Raw genomic sequence first — 23,516 nt, forward strand, 5'->3', positions numbered from 1 at the left:
TGAAAAATGATGTATTCATACAAAATAGTAAAAATTTAATTAAAACATGGTTAAGCGGGAAACAAGGTTGAATAGAAACAGTGAAATATTTAGCAATAACTTCGTAAATGTGTTGGCTAAAAACCTTTGAAGTTTTACTGATGCTTATCACTTTTTTTGTTAAACCCCGCAATTTCCGATTCACCCGAAATTGTCCAGTAATAAATTGAAATGCAAACTCTTTATCAAATTAATTTAGTTAACGGTAGTATTTTTGTAAATTGTTGTTAAAAGTACCTACTTTTTAATATGGAAATCAAGAAAAATCGTTTATAACTACTTAAAACTTGGACTATTACTTAAATAACTACAATAATGAAATACCTGCCGTTTTAAATTTAATTTGTAGGCTAAATTGATTCCTATAGCAACCCTACGTGGGCAACGGGTTTTTTTTTTCGATTTTGTCAGTAAATTTCATTTTTAACGTTATAACGTTGACAATAATGATAGGTATAATCAAATTCCGTCAAAAATTATTATAAAAAATATTTTATGTCTAATAGAAAATTAAAATGTGCAAAAGTGAATGTGCCTTAAACTCCCTATTTTTGCTAAACAAGCTCATTATAAGACAAAAAACAAATTCAAGCCCGCTTGGTCAATTTTTTATTAAATTCGATTATTTGGGTCATTTTTTTAATTAATTTTTAATTAAAATTTTTATTCTGGATTAATACAATTAAGCCCACGATGGCTATAACATTTAATTTCTGCAGTGATAAACATAATTTTTCTAGCTTATTTTTCGTAGGCTTGTTATTATTTGTATTTTAAAATGTAAGGTGTTTTGGTACAGGTATTCGATATAATACACGATTATTTGAAGCTTGCATCCCTTTCTCTGTTTGTTCTTTACTTTTATAAATCATATAACCAGAATCACTGCAATATGGAATACATTTTAATAAATTTTTACCATATTCCAATACTTTAAATTTATCAGTTGCTGGACCACAATAAAAAAATATTACGTGTCCAGAACGGGATGGATACTCACGACCGGTGGAGCAAATTAAAGATAAAATTCCATTTAACTTACCTTCTTGATATAATTTGCAACAATGCTTCCATTTTTCATTAAAACCTTCCGTGTCCTTAAAAAACATGATCCATTTACCCCTTAAGTTTGTGAAGTTTGTGTATAGATCAGTATATAAATTCGAAATATTAATATTTTGATGATATAAATATAAATAATCCTGTATTTCAGTCGGTTTTATATCCTTGTCAACTTCAATAGGAGGCATATCTATTTTTCCCGCTTCCTCTTCGGAAAATACAAAAAATCGGTTTCCATTCAATTCTTCTTCAAATTCTTCATGCCTTGGAACAGTTATTCGGTATAAAAAATGAGTATATTGAATATTTTTTCCAGATTTATCCTGGCTTTTATAAGGTATAGATTGCGTATATTTTTCAGTTTGTTCCCTGCTTTTATACGACATATATCCATAATCAACACAGTAAGGAATATATTTTAACAAATTTTTTCCAAATTCCAACATTTTATCTCTATCGGACGCTGGACCACAATGAAAGAATATTGCGCTGCTAGTGATTTCAGAATAGGTTGGGTCCGTTAAACGATACCCGGTAGAGCACGTTAAATATCGTATTCCACTTAGTTTATTTTCATCGTAAAATTTGCAACAATCTTTCCATTTTTGGTCAATATCTTCATTCTTAATAAACATCATCCATTTACCTCTTTTGTTGGGAATTAGATAAGGAAACGTATTTTCAGTTTCCTTATTAACATGGTATAAATAAGGGTAATCCAATATTTCAGTTGGTTTCACATTCTCATCAATTTCAATAAATCCATTTTCATTTTCAGATTTAACAAAATATTGACTCAGTTTTGGTTTTTCCTCAACTGATTTATTTAAATTTTCACTCATTTTTTTTATATTACCAATTTGCCAATAAATTTAAAATAGTTTCATTCGTTAATCGTAATTTCAAAATATAAATAGTAACTAATTATTAAATATATTTATCGATAATAGTTATGTATATATGTTGTGTGTACTTTTTTTTATATGTTTGTCGCTTGATGGCATGTCCGGAGACTGCGCAAATTAAATGCATATAAATGTTTTTAATTTTTAAATAAAAGGAAGTCAATTGAAGATAAATATATTCACTAAAATCTTTGTAACTAAAAATAAATAGGGGCTGCATAAGTTTAGTACATCCTTCTTCAGTAAATCCACGGCCACTTTATTTGTTAATACTACTACATTCCATATCTTAGTTGTTTTTGTTTAGTTATTTATAGGTACTCTGCATATAACAGTCAATATGAAGGTGGCTCCCTAAGATTTAAGTTTTTTTAGCAACAATTCTTTTGCACTATGTACTAAAATTGAGTTTTACTACCGCAAAGTTAGATTGTGCAAATGGCTACTGATTTGTTGCAATTGATTGTAAAAATTTTTAAAATTCGAGTCTTGAAGGACAATAAAAAATTAAAAAAATGTTTTTGTAATTAACTTGCATATTTAAGGACTTAAATTAAATCAAAAAGCCAGACCAATAAGGCGAATCTAATTGTTAATCAGACTGTTGCAAAATTTTTTTTTAAACAAATGCAAAAAAAGTTCTTGGGACATTTTAGGATTTTTGGAGAGTAATACAGGTACTTAAAGACAAATAATCCCAAAAAGTCAAAATAATTTGATGAAACTTTTTCATCGGCCTTTCTCGAGTAGATCGAGAAAGGCCGGGTCAACAGCACTATATGCATGTAATTCCTTAAATATGCAACTTAAAGATATCAAAATTTCATATTGTCTCAAAAACTTTTTTTATAAAGAAATTTCCCTTAAAAAAATTTCAAGGGTTGATAGGGCGCCGCTACCCTTTAGCCAGGCCTCGACTATCTTATTTAGGGATCCTTCAAGGACAATTACAAAATTGTCCGTAGTGCCCCAAGAGCCTACTCCAAATTGTTTTCCACCTCTTTTACTATAAGTACCTACTTAAAATAAATATTTTTTATTCTTAATATAGTTAAGTATTTTTATATATTTATTAATAAATACTTCACAAAAATTATACCTACTTTAAAATGATCTAAACATATAAATATAAAAAAAATAAATAAAAACTAAATCTAAACATATAAATACAAAAATTATACCTACTTTAAAATGATCTAAACATATAAATATAAACAAGTGAAAACAAACAATTGACTGAGTTAATTGTTGAAATACCATGTATAGACAGTGTTGATGCGATAATAGACACACACACAACTGATATTCCTATATTAATACCACAGATATTTATTCATTAAATAGTCCAATAAAAAAAGTATATACTAATACCAATTACTAATTAACTAAACTATGGGACGTACCCCCATCCCTCACCAACACTTTTGGTAGTACCTAAAGTGGGTACTAATTTAAGCTTACATTTATGCTGGTTAGATTGCTTAGGTTCCGTTTGCTTTAGTTTTCAAAAAAATTTTGAAGTGGTATATTCTAAAAAAAAAACTATTCTTTTTCGAAAATCTTTTACAAAACTTTAAAGTCAAAGCTACCTAAAAATTTTTCAATCCATCTTTGTACTTTGCACCAAAGTTTGCTCCCTCACGGAAAAACAATGATATTTATAAACAAATATGCTTTTAACAAAAGTTGTTTATTTTTTTGAGGAATAACTTTTATATTTAAAGTTTTCAAGATTAGTCTTACGGACCCAAGACTCAAATGACCTATGCTGCCTATTTGTAAACTCAAACACTTTTTACGTCCTGAGCTCGCTATAAAATATTTCAGCTACATATCTCTTTTCACTTTTGAGTTATAGTGTGAAGACGGACAAACGGAAATGGAATAATTAGGTCATTTTATGAACATCTGTACCATAAACTTGGGACTTCATTGAATATACCTTTATATATATTTCATTTATACAGCCGGGTATAAAAAGTATATTTAGCTTAAACAATCCTAATCCCCTTTTTTATTTGGACTAAATAATTAATAGTTATTCTAAGTAATTGATAATGAATGTTTATTTATATATCTTTATTAATTATATTAGTTTATAAAGAGTTATTCTAAGTAATTGATAATGAATGTTTATTTATATATCTTTATTAATTATATTAAGTTTATATGGTATAACTAGCCGTTACATATATGCATCGCCGGACGATTAAAATTTTCCTAGAAAATAATTATCAAAATAATGAAAAAATGATATGGGAAACCCCTACAAAACTATAAACAAATAAAACTTTGTCCTATATTATTGACGATTCTACATACAATGACACTCTTTTTCACTCAATCCATTCTTTCGATCCAAACTATCCACTTTCAATTTTTGACGAGGTTGTACGCTCGGAAGTTGGACTGCAGTCTCAATGCTCACTTTCCTCGTTATATAGAATAAAGGGAGAAAAATCCCAGAACAATAGCCAAACTTAGAAATTAATGGCTTTAGAAAAATTTCATGTAAAAGCTGTAAAGCTAATGGATTTATGTAAATTGCGACTTTGAGAGTGCCCTTAAGGTAACAGTTAGAGGACAGTCTTAAATTAGAAAATTATTCCTCTTTAAAAATTAAACAACTTTTAATCGAAATATTCTTGTGGAAAATACTTTTTAACATTGAGATTCTCACAATAAAAGTAGAGAAAATTTTTAAATTACAAACAGTGTACCTTAATGTAAGACAAAAATGTAAAGTGACTTTTTCGTCCATACAAATTTTTTATAAATTTCTGGGAAGTTTTTCTTGGGTAAAAATTTTCCTACATTGTTTTTAAAGAATTTTTACAATAACACCCTTAGCAAAAGCAAAAATTTTCAAAATTAGTAGTAAAAGTTACGTATTAAGTTTAAAACAAATGTTGGTTGTCTTTGACTTGTAATTTCACCGAATGAGGGATCAACGGTGATGGGATTCAGTTTAATTCACCAATAGGAAGGTTGTATCTATAATTTATTATATTTATGGTGGAAACATTTGGAACTTGTTTTAAAATCAGAAAGTATTCAAAAGTGAAGTAAAAATATTTATGAAATTTCCTCCATAGTCTTTGCAATCAAACTATCGCAATATCCAGATTAAGAAAAGCGATTTAAAACAATTCAAAACCATTAAAATTTTAACGTAATTTTCATAATTTTTTAATAACGTCACTTTTCTGAGAGGATTCAAAAAGTATCTAGATGTAATTCGAAGATAATGTTTTATTAAGGTATGAAATTTATTTATAAAATAATTACAAAATTTAATGTTTGATTAATTCCAGTTGAGCTTTTGATACTTTTTTCATACCAGTTTGTATACCAGATAAATTTTGTTTCCATAAATATAACAAATCACGTAATTGCTGCCATTGCGCACGCCCAAATGTACGATGCATTGTGCTTGAAATGAATACTTTACGTGCTGCTTGATCCATACGTGCACGCACTAATTTTGTTTTTAATACATCGATAATGAATGCTTCCACTTCATTCTCAGTAATTTGTAATTCTTCTTGTATCAAATCAAAACTCATTTCAGATTGTGTTTCAGCCAATTGCATGAATGTTAATAAGCGCATTTTCTTTAAGTTTTGTTCATGATTCAAACCTTGTGATGTCACAAACACCTTATGTTTTTCATAGAAAGAAATGTATGCTGGAAGTTTTTCCGATACGAATACTGATAACAAATCGTGAATGAGTTCACCTTCTAAAAATCGTACAGGTTTCAATGAGAGCAAAGGGTCCAGCAAAAATGTTTGAGGATCAGCTAGAGCAGATGCAATACATCTAATAGCGTCTTCACGAGCATGTGATGCATTCTCAGCAGTGTATGTACCTAATAATTCGTACATTACTTTTGCAGCTTGTTCACTGTAAAAAAGGTAATGAAATTTTGTAATTAAGGCGAAACTAGCGGGTTAAAGAATTTGGCTATTTGTTATCTTTTGATCTGTGGTCACCGTAAATAGCAGCAAAAACTTTTATTTTAGAAACTTTATCAAGTCATTATGTATTGTTTTGTAAAAATTTATTTTTATTGCCGGAAATTCTTTGGAAAATAAAAAAAACTTTTGAGGACCTTCCTGATGATTATACATAAACCGACCAACCGTCCCGCAAAATGACTAATACGTCACATTATTTGCATAATATAATTCTATTTTCTGCTATTCCTATGTTATACGAAAAATATAGTGTGTTGACTTGATTCGTATGATGATAACCCTCGTTTTGCTCGAGCAGACAACTTTACCTTCGTTTGAAAATAATTTTATTTCATCCCTTGCCACACAATATACTATTAACGTTTAAAAGTACGTTGAAAAATAAATATAATGAAATATTTCCTGTTGCTCAAGCATTAATTGTTACTAAAGCAGCTAAAAAAGAAGCTTTTTTTTATGTAATTAAAAAAAATTAGACTTCTTAAAACGTCATATGGTGCGGGAGCACCATTCAACACTATGACCACCTGCAATTTTTAATAAAAACTATTTTCTTTATTTTCAATGGTTAAGCAGTTATGAAACAAATCTATTTTCGGACACTATTTCCTAAATTATTGGCCATTTTTAGTGACTTTTAATTTGCTCATTAGGAAGGAATACTACACAACATTTATACAAAAATATGCAGTGGTACTATTACTTTTTTTTTGCAAATCTCATTTTTCTTCTACTAAAATATAAATTTTTATTTTAAGTAACTTAGTTTCAGTTAAAAGACTTTGGCACATTGTTTGAACATTCATTTTGAGACAGTTTAATTACGTAAATTATAAGCATCACGTATTTATTCAACAAATGAAACAGATTCATCATAATATGAAGTTTAAACGTAACTTTTTAGCATTGAAATTTAAATTTTTACCGGCAATTAAAACTACAAACTTTTCAGATAAGTTAATATTTATACTGGTAGTTTGCTTAATTAAGTACAAAACTTCCGAATAGTCCGATTATAATCATTGTGCAAGCAAATAGTTTTAAAAACAATTTTATATTTACTTTATGTAAAAACTTACCTTTGTCCGCTAGCTAAAAGCACCTCATGCAATAATCGATATAATTTTTGCATTTGTTCAATTGATGGAGGACATGTAGCAAATTGTTGTTTTAAATTATCTACATCCTTGAATACAGCTCGAACTTGATCGGTTTGTTTCGCCACTTGAACCAAATGATAATACACATGATACCGCATTGGCGATTTATCATCTAATGATTGGTATAACAGCCATAATCTATAAAACAATTTTCGATTATCATCTTATTAATATTAAGGCCTTCATGAAAAGAATTTTAACGGGACGGAATTTAGTCGGAGCATCATAACGACATGTAAATGATCGAAATCGATTCCAACGGAAATCTTCATAACTATGACGCCTTTATTAAGTAATACACAATTACAAAAGTTTATACTTAAAATGCAATTCCATATCGTTAAAATTTTCTCAATGAAATGAAGTTTTGAAAGTATGGTGTATTTAAACTCACGCTCTTAGGGTAACCATTCCCAATCTGGTACCTGGAGCTTTTGTTAATTTCTCACAAAATGCAAGAATTATATTTTCTGCGCGTTCTAATGGAATCTAAAATATGAAATAGAGTAAATACTAAGTAAACGATTACGATATTAAAAACGATGAAGTACTTACAACAACCATAATGGAAACAATATCATTTAAAACTTTTTCGACTTCTTGTTCGGAACCTTCTTTGAAACACGCATCACACACTCCAATAATTTTATGGAGATCATCTTCAATACCTTTCGGTGATTTTTCTTCTGTGATTTCAGCACCCAATTCTTTCAAATATACACGCAATTCTTGAACCTAAAACAGTAACATATTTTTTTAATGAAATTTAACCTACAAATTTTCCAATATTTTGAACACAAAATAATTAATACCTGGTCTTCGAGGGCCAAGTCCATAAACACCGGAGGGCCTTGCATGTTGGAACTTTTTAATTTTAGAAAATTTTAGCAAAGAATATGACAATACGGCAGTTTTTTGTAATTAAAACTTTCTTATAAAGGAGTGCTTTTTAATCCAGCAACACCTCAATGTACATGGGGTGAGTTCATAATTTTTACCGGTCAAGAAAGTTTTTAAAACTTGGAAAATCTGTTTTAATTGTGTGGGGAAAAAAATTATAAAATCAATAGAGCAGTAGATTCTGACTAATCGGAAAGAAATGATCTTTATTCATAAAAAGGTAAATTCTAAATTCTAGGTAAATGAAAGTTAATATTTTTGGAAATACCATAGACGTATATCATATATAGACCGATAACAGCAAATTTTTATTAGACCGATTAAGTGCTCAAAAGTTAGGAACCTATTCTCAAATGGAATCTACTTTTTTACATTGAATAAATTTAATTCCAGATTTCTAAAGTGTAAGCTTCCGAAACTCTTGTAACTAAATTTATCTGAATTTGGCTTTATCTCTTATTTTATTCTCAATAGATAAATTCGATCAAACGTCAAATTGTATCGGGTAGCACGGCTCATATAGAATTCAATTTCTAAAAGGAAGCTTAGTAATTTAACATAATTTTACGAAAATTTAGTAATGAACTATAAAAGTAGTACCTTCGATAATAATATGAACGATATCAGCTGAAATTACACCAATCAGTAAAATCAGCCGTTAACCCAGACCAACAATTTCATGGTAATTTATGTAGCGCTTTTATTGATAAATTATCGTAAATTTTATTAATATCTACAACTTTGGTAATAGTAAAATTTACTATTTAAATAAAATTACCGACAAATTCCATATTTTTCATTTCTTCTACTTCAAGTTTCACTTTCCTTTTTAATAACGCAAAATTTGATTGAAAATTTTTTGAAATTGGGTTCTTTAATTGTCCTGACACCGAACAAAGTTTCAAAATGTTCTCACGGTTTATTCGAAAAGGATGACGAGTAAAATATTTCCCAAACACGCAGCCATTCGCATGTTAAGGAGTTCTTTCGGAATTATTTAAGAGTGTGAAGAACGCCGCAACCTTTTAATGATGTCATTCTGTCATTTGTTACACATTATTTGCACATGTCTACTCTAACCTTTAATTTTAATATGAATTGACGTGTCTTTAAGTGCCACATACGAAATTAATGAATTAATGATAACATTTTAATTACTTTTATATTACTTATTAGGCAAATTTGCATAATTATTGGTAAGTTTTCAATCAAAACTTTTAAATACAGGTTATAAATATGATTTAACTTTTAGAAAAAATATGTCAAAACGAAGTCAGCCTAAGTGGATTCCCCCGTCCCCATCTAAACAACCGGTACTTAAATTATACAATAGTTTAACAAGACAGAAAGAAGTATTTATTCCGAAGAATGGTCGACAAATTACATGGTACAGTTGTGGGCCCACAGTCTATGATATTTCTCATATGGGGCATGCAAGGTAATTTTCAATATTTCCTAAAATTTTCAAATGTTTTAAATTTATTTCTCGTTTTAGGTCTTATATCTCGTTTGATATTTTACGAAGGGTTTTAAGTCAATATTTCAAATACGATGTACTTTACGTGATGAATATCACTGATATTGATGATAAAATTATTAAAAGAGCCCGTCAGCAGTATTTATTTAATAATTATTTAGAAAAATCGCATTCGTTAGAGCAAGTTTTAAGTGATGCCCAAGAAGTTTTATCACATTATTCATCGATTATTAAAGTGAATACAGATGCTGATAAGAAAATTATGTTAGAAAATATGCTATCTAGGTATGTACAAATCTTATTACAACTTGAGATCCCAATACATTAAATAGGCGTTATATTTTGCATAGACATTCTTGCTGTTTGATTAAGATACAGGCAAAATTTTCTTTTATCGATCTTAAATAAAACTAAGCTTCGACTGAAATGAAATTCTACTTGAAAATGTAGAAAATCCTTAAAAATTTCAAATTTTCGAAGATATATTGAAGCGATTAAGTAACTTACTTAAGAATGTTCCTCTAAAATCGCGTTTTGTTTGTATCATTATATTGTTTACATAGTAGACCATAGCCATAAAATAATTTCTTTAATTCATTGGTCTCGCGTTTCTGAATTAAATTGAGTCAGTTAATGAAAACAGAAGGCCGATATATTTTCAGTCTTCTATAATAATTACGTGCGAGTAATTTGATTCGAGTTAATCTAATTTTTCTTGTCTAGCCCGGTACAATTATTCTTGAGAGAAGTTGGTCTCAAGCTTAGTTAGGTTAAGTATTTGTAGCGGAAAATTCTTCGGATAAAATTTTTATATAATTAACGATTGTAATTTTCACGACCGATTCTTTAATATTTTAATTACCTTTTTAGGTTATCAAATTGTATTGACGAATTACAGACAGCAGTTAAGAAAAATGATAATGAGTTCATAAATGATGCGAAAAATAAATTTTTAAATGAAGCGAAAGATCCATTTTCTGAGTGGTTGGATTTTAAAAATGGCTCCACTGTTAAAGATAATTCAATATTTGTTGGATTACCTAGGCATTGGGAACAGGAATTTCATAAAGATATGGATGCATTAAATGTAAGTTTTTTCTCTGGCTTTATTTTAATCGACTACCGCCAATATTTCAATATGTGATGACCTTCAGAGTCATTTAAAAGTTAGAAGTGGATTCGAAATTTATAAGAAACAGAAACACTTCAAATTATAAAGATGCTCCTGTACAAACAGTATTGCCAGGTCATTTCGCCCACCTTCAAAAGCGTTAGATTTGATAAAAAGCAGTAGATTCGTATTTTTAAATAAAAATTTTATAGTTGGCTATAAATTTTCCTGAAATATTTGATACCATTACCAGAGAAATTACCAAGTTTTCCTACTCATTGGGATGCGAATAATGCTTCATTCTCCAATTATTGAAAGAAGTGGTTTTTCTACTTGTAATCCAGTAGAAGCTAAAGCTAAATATAGTCTCGTATGCATGTTCTGGTCCTGGGTCTTAACGGTAAATTTTTAATGCTTTTTGGATCGCTTAGTTTTGGTTAAAAAAATACATCAGATAATACTTTAAGACTAAAAAATCCAAAGTGGGTTGGAGTACGATCTAAAAACTCTTAATTTTGACATAATTCGTTAGTTACCAGCTCGACAACCACATTTTGGCCTCGGGGATGGATTAATTGTAATAAATACGTCAGAAAAGAACTTAATACTAACAAATTTTCATTTTTTTTCTGCGAACAATTACAATTTTCCCCTATTCTCTTATATCGCACTTCCACATTAACATTTTATATGCAATAATTAAAAGTGTTCTTCCGCCATCAATTATGTTTATAGTAGACCCTGAAGAATTTATAGTCTAAACAACATTTTTTGATTGATGACCGCTCTTAAAAAATATTGGCGGTTGTAAATTTAAAGTGATACACCCTAATTTCTAATATAATTTCTTTAAATTTAGATATTACGACCTAATGTTTTAACGCGTGTTAGTGAATATATCCCCGAAATTATTGCATTTATTCAAAAAATTATCGAAAACGGCTTTGGTTACGTAGCAAATGGGTCTGTTTACTTTGATGTAGCTGCATTTGACAAAAGTGATAAACACCACTACGCGAAATTAGTACCCGAAGCTTATGGAGATACATCGTCTCTTCTAGATGGGGAAGGTGATTTAAGTTGTGGCCAAACTAATGAAAAAAAATCCGCAAATGATTTTGCCTTGTGGAAATGTAGTAAAGCTGGAGAACCGTCATGGGAATCTCCATGGAGCTTAGGTAGACCTGGCTGGCATATTGAATGTTCGGCTATGGCTTCAGAAATATGTGGAGATTCTTTGGATATTCATACTGGTGGAGTTGATTTAAAATTTCCGCATCATGATAATGAAATTGCTCAAAGTGAGGTAAGATTATTCTAACCTAAATTTTATTACACTACTCGACTGCGTAAAAAAATGACGTATTTTACACTGAATTTTCAATTATACAGGAGGTAATTGTTTTAATGTTTCAGCCTTAAAATTTTAAAAACGGAATGGAAAATCAAAAAACGCAAAAACACGCATCCGTTCGTTTTTAGGGGTAATGAAAATATATTTTATAGTTTTTATATACGGGAATATCTTTATGATGAAGCAAAAGACAAACGTTTACTCTTAGTCTTTGATACAAAAGATGCAATTGTTGTTTGAAAATGTTTTTTTCTTAGACTTCAATTTTCGGCACCTGATTTTACCTAATTGTATGGTTAAAAAAGAATTTTAAGTAATGATAGGGTTAAAGCAAATATTTAAAGCGATACTTTTGGTTAAAAATTCTTATTCTTTGACGAAAAAAAATCACCTTTGTTTGAAAAATTTCTTATACTATTCCTACATTTTTTAGCTGCATTAAGCCTTAAAATTAACATTTAGGGGGAAAATTTGCTTTTTTCGTGACATAAAAATACTTTACTTTCATTCCTCCTAAAAATGAGCATATATTAGGTTTTTTTGATTTTCATTCTATTTTTGAAATTTTAGGATGGAAACTTTTAAAATTTGATAATAGACGATGACAAAACCAAGAATAAAATCAAAAATTTAAAGAAATCCTAAAATTAGATAAAAATTTCAGAAAACAAAAGAACTTGTGCTACTTAAAAAATCTTCCAAGACAGTTAAAAATCGATTCCGTAAGTTGATAACTAAATGAAATTGCATGCGTCACGCACACGAACAGTTGATGTGATTAGCTTGTAGCTCGAAGATAACAGCCTTTAGTTTTTGAGGAATGGTCTTATCAACTTTTCTGTAAGGTTTTAATTCATATCCACTCATTGAAATATTGTGTAATAGCTACGACTTCTGATAAACTGTCACTATTGTCTACATGTGAAGAGTTCTCAAGCAAATTCAAAATTGTCTTTACAGTGAAGGAATTGGTTCTGATCTTTATCAATTTTCTGCCAATGTATTGTTACACTTTCTGAAGACGTTGAGTAAAACAAACTCTTCGATTCGGAGTTACGTATTCAGCTCATAGCACAAAGAATTTCAAAATTTTCATTGTAAATTTAGTTCCACTCAAAATTACTGAAAGTATGGAGTCTAATAGTTTTTGTATCACAGGCACGGCCTTAAGAATACAGGTATTTAAAATGTAAGGGGGAGAGAGTACATGCCTCAAAACGACAATACAAGCTGAAATAATTTTACTAGAAAACCAGCCAATTGTTTTTTTAAACAGTGTATTGTTTCTATCTTATTAAAAATTTATTTTCGACAGGCATATTTTGGTCGTTCAGATTGGGTGAAATATTTCCTACATTCGGGTCATTTAACAATAGCTGGTTGTAAAATGTCCAAATCATTAAAAAACTTTGTTACAATACAAGAGGCCTTAAAAAAACATACAAATCGCCAATTGCGACTAGCATTTTTATTACATTCATGGAAAGATACTTTAGATTATAGTGATAATATTATGGATATGGCTGTACAATATGAACGTACTTTAAATGTAAGTTGAAAAACTTTCTTACATGATGATGCTTAAAAACTGTATTATTTGATAATGCAAATAACATTGGTATTTTTGGTAAATCAATAATTATTTTTTAGGAATTTTTCTTGAATATTAAATGTCTAACTCGATCCATGTGCGGGGAAACAACATTGAATATGTTTACAAAATGGGGGAAACCAGAATTGGATTTATTAGGAAAGTTAATAGAAGCAAAGGATAATGTTAATGAAGCGTTATGTGGTAAGTAAAAAATTTATTTTAAATTAATTCAATTGTCAAATACAGTTAATTAATTAAAAATTAAGTTGTTCTCTATTTTTTATCGGACTTTTTTCTGATAAAGAAAAAATCACTCCTAAATTTCCCAGTAGCATGAGTCGGATCTTTCCTTATTGAAGCTAAAATTTATTTCAATTTTTAGATAACATTGATACTCGAACGGCGCTAGACGTAATACGTGAATTAGTTACGACTACAAATATATATTTACGTGAACGAAAACCACCAGCCTTTACTTTATTGCATGATGTAGCCGAGTATATTACATACATTTTACAAATATTTGGAGCTGTGGAAATTAAAACTGAACTTGGTTTCCCAGTATCGAAAAATAAAGTTGGTGAAAATGTGAGTAATATAAGTGTTAAATCATTAGGCTTTGATTTTAATGTATATACATAATAATTTCAGATTGAATGCGTGATTCTTCCATATTTAACAATTTTATCTGAATTCCGAGATAAAATTCGAACACATGCAAGAGACATTAAAGCTTTGGATATTCTTAAAGAATGTGATAAATTAAGAGATGATATATTACCTAATGTTGGCGTCCGTTTAGAAGATAAAGAAGGTAAAAAATATTTGGTTCATGTAATATTCTACTCGGGGCGTTTGAAAAATATATAATCTTTTGAACCTTTTTAAAGAAAAACTATGAGAGCTTTAGGAAATAACTAAATTGAAAAAAGCAGAAATAAAGCCTTTGTCAAATGCAAGTCTTGATTATAGAAAATAAATTTTGTGTTTCTTTATGTGGGTTACTATGTTAAAATAGTAATGACATAGACCATTTAAAAAAATTGCCACCATTTTATGGGCCCCCATCAAGTCAAAATGGCACACAAAGATTATTGAGAATTAAATAATTTTGTTTGGTCAAAAAATTGTTGAAAAAAAAGTTTTCTTAAAATTTTCGCTCAATTGTTATTTTATATTTAATTAAAAATACGAGACATTTTTTTAGATTTATATATTATTTATATGTTCTCAAGTTACGATAATGCGCGAATGCGCAATTTAAAAACGTAGTTATTTCAGGAGAACATTTTTAAGATATTTTATCACCACTATATGAAAAAAAATTATTAAAAATCCCTAGAGTAGAAGGTTACCTTAAATAAATTTTAATGTCAGGTAACTTGATTAGTGTATATTTATTTTAATTTTTGTAGGTGAATCCAGTTTAGTTAAAATTGTTGATCGAGAAACATTATTACGTGAACGTGAATTAAAGAAAAAATTGGAGATGGAAAAAGCAGCCGAAAAAGAACGTAAAAAAGCTGAACAATTAGCAATACAACAGGCAAAAGAAGCTCAACGTAAAATACCACCAACTGAAATGTTTAAACACGAAACTGATAAGTATTCGAAATTTGATGCGAATGGTTTACCCACGCATGATCAAGAGGGTAAAGAATTAAGTAAAGGTTTAATAAAAAAATTACAAAAATTACAAACTGCACAAGAAAAGAAATACAATGAATATTTAGCAACGTTAAATTCAAATTAAATTGACGTGTGAAATGAACAGTGTATAAATTGAAAAGATACGCGTTTCTTGAAGTTTTCTTATATGGTCACTACATCGCCATTTATCTATTATCTAAATTTTTAACTTCTTTACTACATAACAGGGTTAGGGGGCGCGGGTGCCAACTCCCTGATGTGATTTCATCGTTGACTAACATAATTCAAATTCAACATAACTGAACTTTTGTGTAGTTAAAATGGGTATTGATTAATATCGATTTTGGCTGCGACATTATATATAATTAAGAAAATTTTAATAATTTTAAACGCGTTTGTTAAGCTTTCATTTCAAAATGCAGCAGAACATTAATGACAAAAATTTGCTTACATTATTTAATATATCATTAGCCCGCTAACCATCCATCAGTGATAAAATCTTTATTAATAAATACCCGACCGAAGTTGGCTACAAATGGAAAACTTTTTTATTATAAGCTTTAGGAAAAAAAGTTATTATTTATAAAAGTCTCTACTTTTAAAAATATTAACATTAAGCTATTAATTTTTGGCATCGAATGTACAGGGTGGCAACTAATTGAGAAAGTTCGATAGAAATGTTAATGGTCGTTTAGAAATGTAGACCATTTTGAACAGATAATAAGGGAAAGGGTTCAAGATATCACTCTCGAAGTATGTAGGAGTGTATTTAAACAATTTTGTAAAAGAACAATTACATGTATGGAACACGAAGGTGTATACGTTGAGGCAAAAACGAACTGAAGATAACTATTTAGGAATGAATTGTCAACGATGGGAAATTTTTGACCATTTCACTTTTAAATTAATCGCACTAATCGTGCGATGTACTACGTCGTTATCGTACTTAAAATGTTTATTTGCTAATTTGAAACATTTATAACAAAATAATTTACAAAACATTTATTTTTCATAGATTACGTTACAATTTTTATTGTTGATGTATCCACCTTCGCGTTCCATACATTATTTTATAAATTTGTTCAAACTCCTGCATATCTCGGGAGTGATTCTTCGTCTTGAATCGTTTCCTTTTTATCTATTCAAAATGGTCTACATTTTTAAACGACCATGAACATTTCTATCGAACATTCTGTACATTCGATGTCAAAAGTGAATAGCTGAATATTAATATTTTCAAAATCAGAGATTTTTATAAATAATAATTTTTTTTTTCGTTAAACTTATGATAAAAAAGTTTTTCATATGTAGCCAACCTAAGTAGTCATCACAGGGAAATGGTTTAACGGAGTCAATTATTTTATTGTATGGCAAGGATTGGAAAATAAATTAATGTTGTTTAGCGAGCACGTACTATTTATTATTTAAGACATTCATGTTTTTGAAGCGTTTGGTTAAAAAATTATCTATCCCTGCCATAGAAAAAAAATTTAATTATTTTTCGAAAATGTATTTTTTATTCTTTAAAAAAAATGTTTCATTTAATAACTGTAATTTGTTTCGGCCTGTATTATTAATTTATTTAACTTTTACATATAATATTTAAATTATTTAAAAAAATTATTTCTTATTTTAAAATAAATTGATGATAATCATTATTAATTTTTGTCAATTATTTGTGTTCCTAATTTTTATTTTTGTTACTGTGAAAATGTGTATCATTGATGGTTTTTCAATACAAGGAAGAATGAAAAATAAACAAACTTTCGAATGGTTTTGTTGAAAAATAATTAAACAAATTATTGTACGCTTTTACATTTCTCACCATTTCAACCCTCAGTACAAAGCGGCTGGGGGATATAAAAATTTTTGAGCAATAGATTCAAAAACTAGAAAGTACAAGTTTTCTAATGAACGTGATAAGGTTTTAGATGATGCCTTTTTTTATAAAATGCGGCCAGAAGAATAAAACGCCTAAAATATGCAAAATTATGTTTTTTGACGTGTTTTAAAAACGAAAAGTGGGAGAGTTTTTACAAAACAATATGCCAGGGCTTAAAAGAAGACATATTAATTTTTTGTACGATACGAGAAAAATTTTAGTGCGATGATTATTCCAGAAGATACAGTTTTAAGTCCATTAGGGTCAATTTTGTTTGGAAAGCAAATATCTTGGTCCAAAAAGCTCGTACGGGAATTTTTTATAGCTCATTTGCAAGAGAAATAAATAAGTTTTCAAATGTTCTTAACAAATTTGTTGCAAAAATAATTTTTAAAATTTGTTACGCTTCTAAACTTCAAATAAAATTTAGGGATAACATTTCTCACTTTTTCAAACCTACTAAAACTAGAAATAACAAGTTTTCAAATGAGCTGTTTCGGGTCCAAATTCAATGATTTTTCGCAGAGATACAGCTGTTTGAAATTTAGGTAAAATTTTGTGTAAAATTTGTGTTATAAATATTTGATTGTGTATATTCAATAATATTATAGTAGTTTTTTTTTACACGTTTATACTTATTGAAAATCAGTAAAATATGTGCGATTGTCTCAACTTGGATCAATTTTTTATTCAGGCAATCATTTCTCTTGGATAATACTTTGAACTCTACAATTTGGCATTGGTTTGATCACTATAACATATGGACCAAGTAAAATTGTGAATTTTGCAATAAAAGATTATTTCCCCCTCTCTTGGGGTCATACGGAATCTAAAAAATCATGGCGCTTATTCTTTACAAACGTGAATATACCATCATGCCTGAGGGCTTTCATCAATATAACAGATACCCTGGAAATTTTGCAGTGGATCACAGGCATAATCTATTTTATATCATTTACAGTTCTAGTTCGTAAGTCAATTAGTATAAATTATCTTTTTACTTCATCTTATTATTAGACGAATCATTTTAGATCAAAAAAGGCTAAAATGAAGAATTTTTATGTACCTCAACCTATCGGGCCAGTTTTTTTTTTAATGTAGGGGGAAGTCCATATATCAAAATCTAGATCTAACTTCTTGCCGTTAGAAAGTTTGGCCGATGCTATGGGCCAAAAAAGCCCATTATTATAATCCATTTTTGAGGTGATTTTTGAAAATTTCAAAACCTTGAAAATATGCAACAAAATGGGCCAGAAACGTACATTCGGCAGGTTTTCGGGATCGCTGATCACTATTCTGAAGTCAGAATTTCGATATATAAATTTTCAGCCAGTATTACTTTTATAGTTACAATATATCATAAACTATTTAATATATTAAAATGCAACGAAAATATTGCTTGATCAGTGGAGAAAATGGTGGAAAATTTGGAAAAACTCCAAAACTGTTCCTTATTTTTCTTTGTGCCCATTGAATCATTTATTCAGAATGCTTAAAACTACAACATATAGAAAATTGGCGCCATTCTTTATATTAATTTTTCAGCAAAAAAGTTGCTTAGAATATTTTTTTATATCCATACATCGCTTTTCATGACAAAATTCGCACTTAAAATTTTTTACATGTGTATTGAAATTTTGAATACATAACACTATTAAATTATCAATTTGTCCAGTTTTTACATTCCATAACACACTATAAGTTATAAACCTTTATTTTTTAATAACTTTCTCTATTAAGAAATAAAATTCTGCAATTACCTTTACTAGCAAAGTTTTTAAGTTCAAAAGAAGATGTACAAACTCGAATCAACTACAATTTGAAAAATTTGCATCTTTGGGGCTCTTTGGAGGGTATTAATAAATAAGTAATATTTGGACACTTTAAGAACTTTTATTTTGCCTTGAAAAAAAAGGCGTTAAACCGTAAAAATCATAAGAGTATCTTTTCGGTTAAAATTAGTTCATAATCAAAATAGGCGAGACGATGGAACATTTGAGATCGATTTTTTTCGGGCAAGACAGATCGAGATTTTTTGCATTCGATTCGGGAAGTCAGTTATAATCTTTGAATTGTTGTAAAATACAACGTGAAGGTCATAGTACCCTGGTTTCAGAGCTTATCTCCAGGATTTTTCACAAAATTTGTCACTAAGAAATTTTTTTGTAGAGATAACTTCTACAACTGGAATATTCTGATTCCCAGATACACGAAGGAGTATTTTTAACATCATATTCGTGACCAGCAACCTTGAAAACCCTCAAGTACATATTTTGGATACATTTTGTAATTTCTTTTTGTAAAAAATCCTGGATATGAACTCTGCACCCCTGGTCGAAAGCTCCCGAATAGTTACATTGACTGCATTTTATAACAATTTCAGAGCTGCAAAACAATGAATTCGTTCTACCGCTTGCCCACTGTTTTATTTCTGTTAAAGACTTTTGAATCCAGGACTATATACTTGCCAGTTAGTAAGGGATGTTTTTATATAAAAATGTCCACTGTTCTTTATCGTTTCTAATTTTTGCATCCAGCTCTCTATATATGTGTGGTTGCTATATTCCAGAAAAAAATAACAATGTTGATATGCGGTAGAAGCTGCAAGGTATAGGTTCTAACAAATCGAAGAGCTTGAAGAAGATAAGAAAAGAATTCACTCGGTTCACATATAAACTTGTAAAGGGGTGTCGTTTTAAGACATCACACATATGTGTACACATACGATATACATATATAAATTCTCTTATTTACTGTTTTCACAAGCGCGGCGTGTTATGCTGTAGTAATCCGGATGCTATTGACCTAGGTCGTTGTTATGTAGTAAATATATTGGGAAATGACGTCACATACATGTGTATACGCAGGAATACACATGTATGTGAATATATGCAACACATTCTTAGATAATATGGTATATTTTTATTTCAACTCGTAAATATATAAGAAATGTGTATATGTATATCATATGGTCATACGAGTTCATGGTTATATATTTTTATTCAAATATTATGAGATAAGAAACGATTCAATGATATATGCAACTTACTTAAATGCAGGGCTCGATCTAGCTATTTAGCCGCTTCGGGAAAAAATAATATTTGCCGCCCTTTACACTCATACCATATACAGTGTGTCATTTTTAAGTTGACATATGCTTGAAACTCCATAAATAAATTTGATCGAGGAAAATGCTTCTAACGAAAAATTTAGTTTCAACGCGACACATTTTATACCGGCATCGAATTCGAAGTTTTCAGGTTAACTTAAAACCTCACTCTGATTCATGATTGACAAACATTAGATGAACACTTTAAATAAGAAAGTTGTTCTTTATAAATACGCAAACATTTTTTGTTTGAAAATTTGTTTGTAAAGCGAATAGTTTAGACAGTATTTGATAGAAAAATCTAGCTTTTTGTGGGTTTGTTCATTCAATTAGAACTAAAATGGTCTTTATAGAAAAACGAAACACTTTTATTGGATTTATTGTAAAATTTTTTTCGAAGAGTACCTAGTTTTCGCAAAAACAATTATACAAATAACAATTTCGATACGAAAAAACAATTTTGGGTAATACTTTTCAATCCGTTTTAGCCTCAACTGTACGGTTTATGGAAAAATGTTTCGGGCATAAAATGTTACTTTTTTAACCAATAACAACTTTCTAAAGTATTCATCTATCGATTACTAGTTATGGAGTAGAGTGAGCTTGAAAACCTAGAAGTTTAATGTTTGCGTAATATGTGCGCCTACACACCCAACATTTGGCGCTTGAAACACTTTTATCGATAAAAATTATTTTTCGCGTTTCATGCATAAGCTAACTTAAAAAAGCATCCTGTATACATGGTAAATGTATTATATGTACAGTTTCGCATAAATACATAAATTTCAATGGGGTTTTTTTCAGTGTATTATTTTATTTATAATTTCCCCAAACAATCCCAGCTGATTTAATTACAAGTTCATTTTTATGGTTAATCGAAGGCATAAGCATCAAAGCTAAAAAGACCTTTACCTTTGCTGGAGATAGGAAAGACATAATCTGTTTCGCTTAAAGAGCCTCTGAAAAAAGTATTCTGTTTATGCACAAACGCCATTTATTTAATATTTAAATTTAGCGGAAAAAGTTATTTATAATAATTATCTTATACTTTTACGAGATGACTATGTAAATATTGGGGAAAAATTTTGTTTTCCGCGTTTTTGGTATATTCAAGGTATACTAAGGGATATCACCAATCTAATAAAATTTTTTATGTTAAATACTATCAGTACCTATACGAATTTTCATCAAAATTGTTTGAGCCCATCTCGATAAATATAAGACGCAACCTAAATACTTATCACCGGCGCTATATACCCTCGGTACGGCCCTGTACAATGTCATACCTAGATATTATCATGTCAAAAATGCGTTCGTTGTCATAACAAGCCATACATAAAAACATAAAATTTATACAAAGTTTAAAAATTAAAATATACATTTTTTTAAATTGCATGCCAACTATTAAAAATTGTTTGCCCAGAAAAACTGACGATTCAGGTCTAACGGCAATTTAGCTCTTTAGTTAAGGGTACACTGCTGATAATGACTCTGTTTTAACATTATATAGATGAAAATAAATCGTCCAAAAACACAAATATAAAAAACCCCATTTTTACTAACGCAACACTTAATCACGATTAAAACTCAATTTTCTAAATAACCAAATTTATCTTTATCAATTCTCAAAAGGCAGGTACTAGAAAGCATACATTTTTCACTGAGTAACGAGTTCACGATCTGAAAATTTTTACAATGCAGTACATTTTTAATGTGAATTATATTTAAATTAGCAGACTCCTCGTTTTATCTTAGCGCCGTTGTATGGCCAGGTTAATAATATATTGGCCAGGTTAATAATACATTGTACACATAGTTATTTGCGCTTCCACCATATTTTTTCAATTTTATTTGTTTGAATTAATACAGTGATGGAGTTTTAAATATTTAGATTTAGTGGAATTTTTTAGTTATGTTTTATGTGTTAATGTTGTGAGACTGAGACGAATACGGCTGATAGGCAGACAGGTTTTTATACCCTGTATATATGTAATATATATCAAGGTATGTTGGTATAGGTCATAAAATCACTCAATTCCGGTTGTCCGTCTGTCTATCCGTAAACACAATAACTCTATAGCGTGCTCACTACGTAAAAAAATAGGACGTAAAGACTTCGTATATGAGCAACGTAGGTCAATTGGGTCTCTAGTCCCTACGGACTCGAAAAACTCGGACTTGAAATTAAAATTGTTTAAAATTTAGGATTTCTTAAACCACTTTAAGAAAAGTGTAGCTACTTATTTTCTGGTAATATTTTCTGAAAAATTTATTCATCCAGGGCTTTTGAATTTCAAACAGATCCAATCTCTAAAACAATATAATTGCCAATTTTTGCATATAACTATATTTAGACATTAGTAACACGTCGAAAAAATGTCAAGAAAATCAGTTATTTGCAAAGATCTCGCTTTTTAATGACATACTGGTTGTACAATTTAAAAAAAAAACCGCTACATTTTCAATATACTAATTTTCTTGATTCTGATTTCTGACTTCTTGATTGAATAATTTGCGATTCGAACAATATTTTGAGTTCGTTTTTTGAGTAAATTATTTGTAGGTAGTGGCTAAATAAAGGTAGATACAAAATAAGTGAAAATAAACAATTGACTGGGTTAATTGTTGAAATACCATGTATAGACAGTGTTGATTATGCAATCGTTTATTTTTTTACGTCATGTGAGTAAAGAAAGATATCCACTCCTCTTATACACAAAATTCAATACGTGCATACATACTGTATGTTCCTAACCTAATTTGCGCCCACGCCCACGCGGGTAAACAGTTATGTTTACGAAAAAATGTTTCAAAAAAAAATTTTCAAAGTTTTTTTAAGGTTTACAAGATGGATCCAACGGATCCAAGTCCCAATTGACCTATGTTGCTCATTTCGAACTCGACCTCACTTAATTACGTTTTAAGCACGCCATAAAAATTTCAGCTCAACATCTCTTTACGTTTTTGAGTTATCGTGTTGACACTCGGATAGACAGATGGGGAGAGAGGCCGACAGACTTAGTATACCTTGATATATTTCATATGTACATGGTATAAAAATCGACTAACTTGTATTCTTTTAGAATTTTTCCCTAAGAGCATTTTTCTGTTGTTACATTATGTAGATATAGTACAAAAAAAGAAAAATAAAAAATATCCGCCTTCACATTTGTACGACAAGAACGATTTTTTTTTTAATAAAAAAAGATTGTTTATTGAAAATCATTGAAGTGCAATCTCATATTTACAAAATATTTACAAAAATATTAACAATCCTTTCTGTGTCGTTTGAA

General features: G+C 29.3%; 2 protein-coding genes across 3 annotated transcripts; one reads left to right on the forward strand and one right to left on the reverse strand.

Moving 5' to 3' along the window:
- Positions 1–5,276: 5,276 nt before the first annotated feature.
- On the reverse strand, positions 5,277–8,137 carry LOC123291818 (eukaryotic translation initiation factor 3 subunit M). Of its 2 annotated transcripts, XM_044872239.1 has the most exons (6): positions 7,959–8,137; positions 7,702–7,881; positions 7,541–7,635; positions 7,087–7,284; positions 5,974–5,991; positions 5,277–5,912 (listed from the first exon to the last, which is right to left on the reverse strand). In XM_044872239.1, the coding sequence occupies exons 1-6, from the start codon at positions 8,001–8,003 to the stop codon at positions 5,300–5,302; spliced, it is 1,149 nt and encodes a 382-aa protein (XP_044728174.1). In that variant the 5' UTR covers positions 8,004–8,137; the 3' UTR covers positions 5,277–5,299. The 2 variants fall into 2 exon arrangements, with proteins under 2 accessions (XP_044728174.1, XP_044728173.1); XM_044872238.1 differs by lacking the exon at positions 5,974–5,991 and having other exon boundaries at positions 7,066–7,284; positions 7,959–8,135.
- Positions 8,138–9,106: 969 nt separating this feature from the next.
- On the forward strand, positions 9,107–16,188 carry LOC123294317 (cysteine--tRNA ligase, cytoplasmic). Its single transcript, XM_044875465.1, has 10 exons — positions 9,107–9,242; positions 9,299–9,484; positions 9,542–9,808; positions 10,394–10,610; positions 11,494–11,940; positions 13,304–13,537; positions 13,639–13,783; positions 13,965–14,170; positions 14,234–14,396; positions 14,998–16,188. Exons 2-10 carry the CDS (start codon positions 9,306–9,308, stop codon positions 15,333–15,335), a joined length of 2,196 nt encoding a protein of 731 aa, XP_044731400.1. The 5' UTR covers positions 9,107–9,242; positions 9,299–9,305; the 3' UTR covers positions 15,336–16,188.
- The last annotated feature ends 7,328 nt before the right edge of the window (positions 16,189–23,516 follow it).

The sequence above is a fragment of the Chrysoperla carnea genome, chromosome 2 (assembly GCF_905475395.1).
Source record: "Chrysoperla carnea chromosome 2, inChrCarn1.1, whole genome shotgun sequence".
NCBI lineage: Eukaryota > Metazoa > Arthropoda > Insecta > Neuroptera > Chrysopidae > Chrysoperla > Chrysoperla carnea.

Excerpts from the sequence above, each read along its gene's own strand:
- LOC123291818 (XM_044872238.1), bottom strand. The coding sequence starts at position 8,003 with ATGCAAGGCCCTCCGGTGTTTATGGACTTGGCCCTCGAAGACCAG. Across the intron at positions 7,285-7,540 it reads GGAATGGTTACCCTAAGAGC|ATTATGGCTGTTATACCAAT; the intron begins GTGAGTTTAAAT and ends ATTGTTTTATAG. Across the intron at positions 5,913-7,065 it reads CTTTTAGCTAGCGGACAAAG|TGAACAAGCTGCAAAAGTAA; the intron begins GTAAGTTTTTAC and ends CCTTTTTTACAG.
- LOC123294317 (XM_044875465.1), top strand. The coding sequence starts at position 9,306 with ATGTCAAAACGAAGTCAGCCTAAGTGGATTCCCCCGTCCCCATCTAAA. Across the intron at positions 9,809-10,393 it reads TTAGAAAATATGCTATCTAG|GTTATCAAATTGTATTGACG; the intron begins GTATGTACAAAT and ends TTACCTTTTTAG. Across the intron at positions 14,397-14,997 it reads CCGTTTAGAAGATAAAGAAG|GTGAATCCAGTTTAGTTAAA; the intron begins GTAAAAAATATT and ends TAATTTTTGTAG.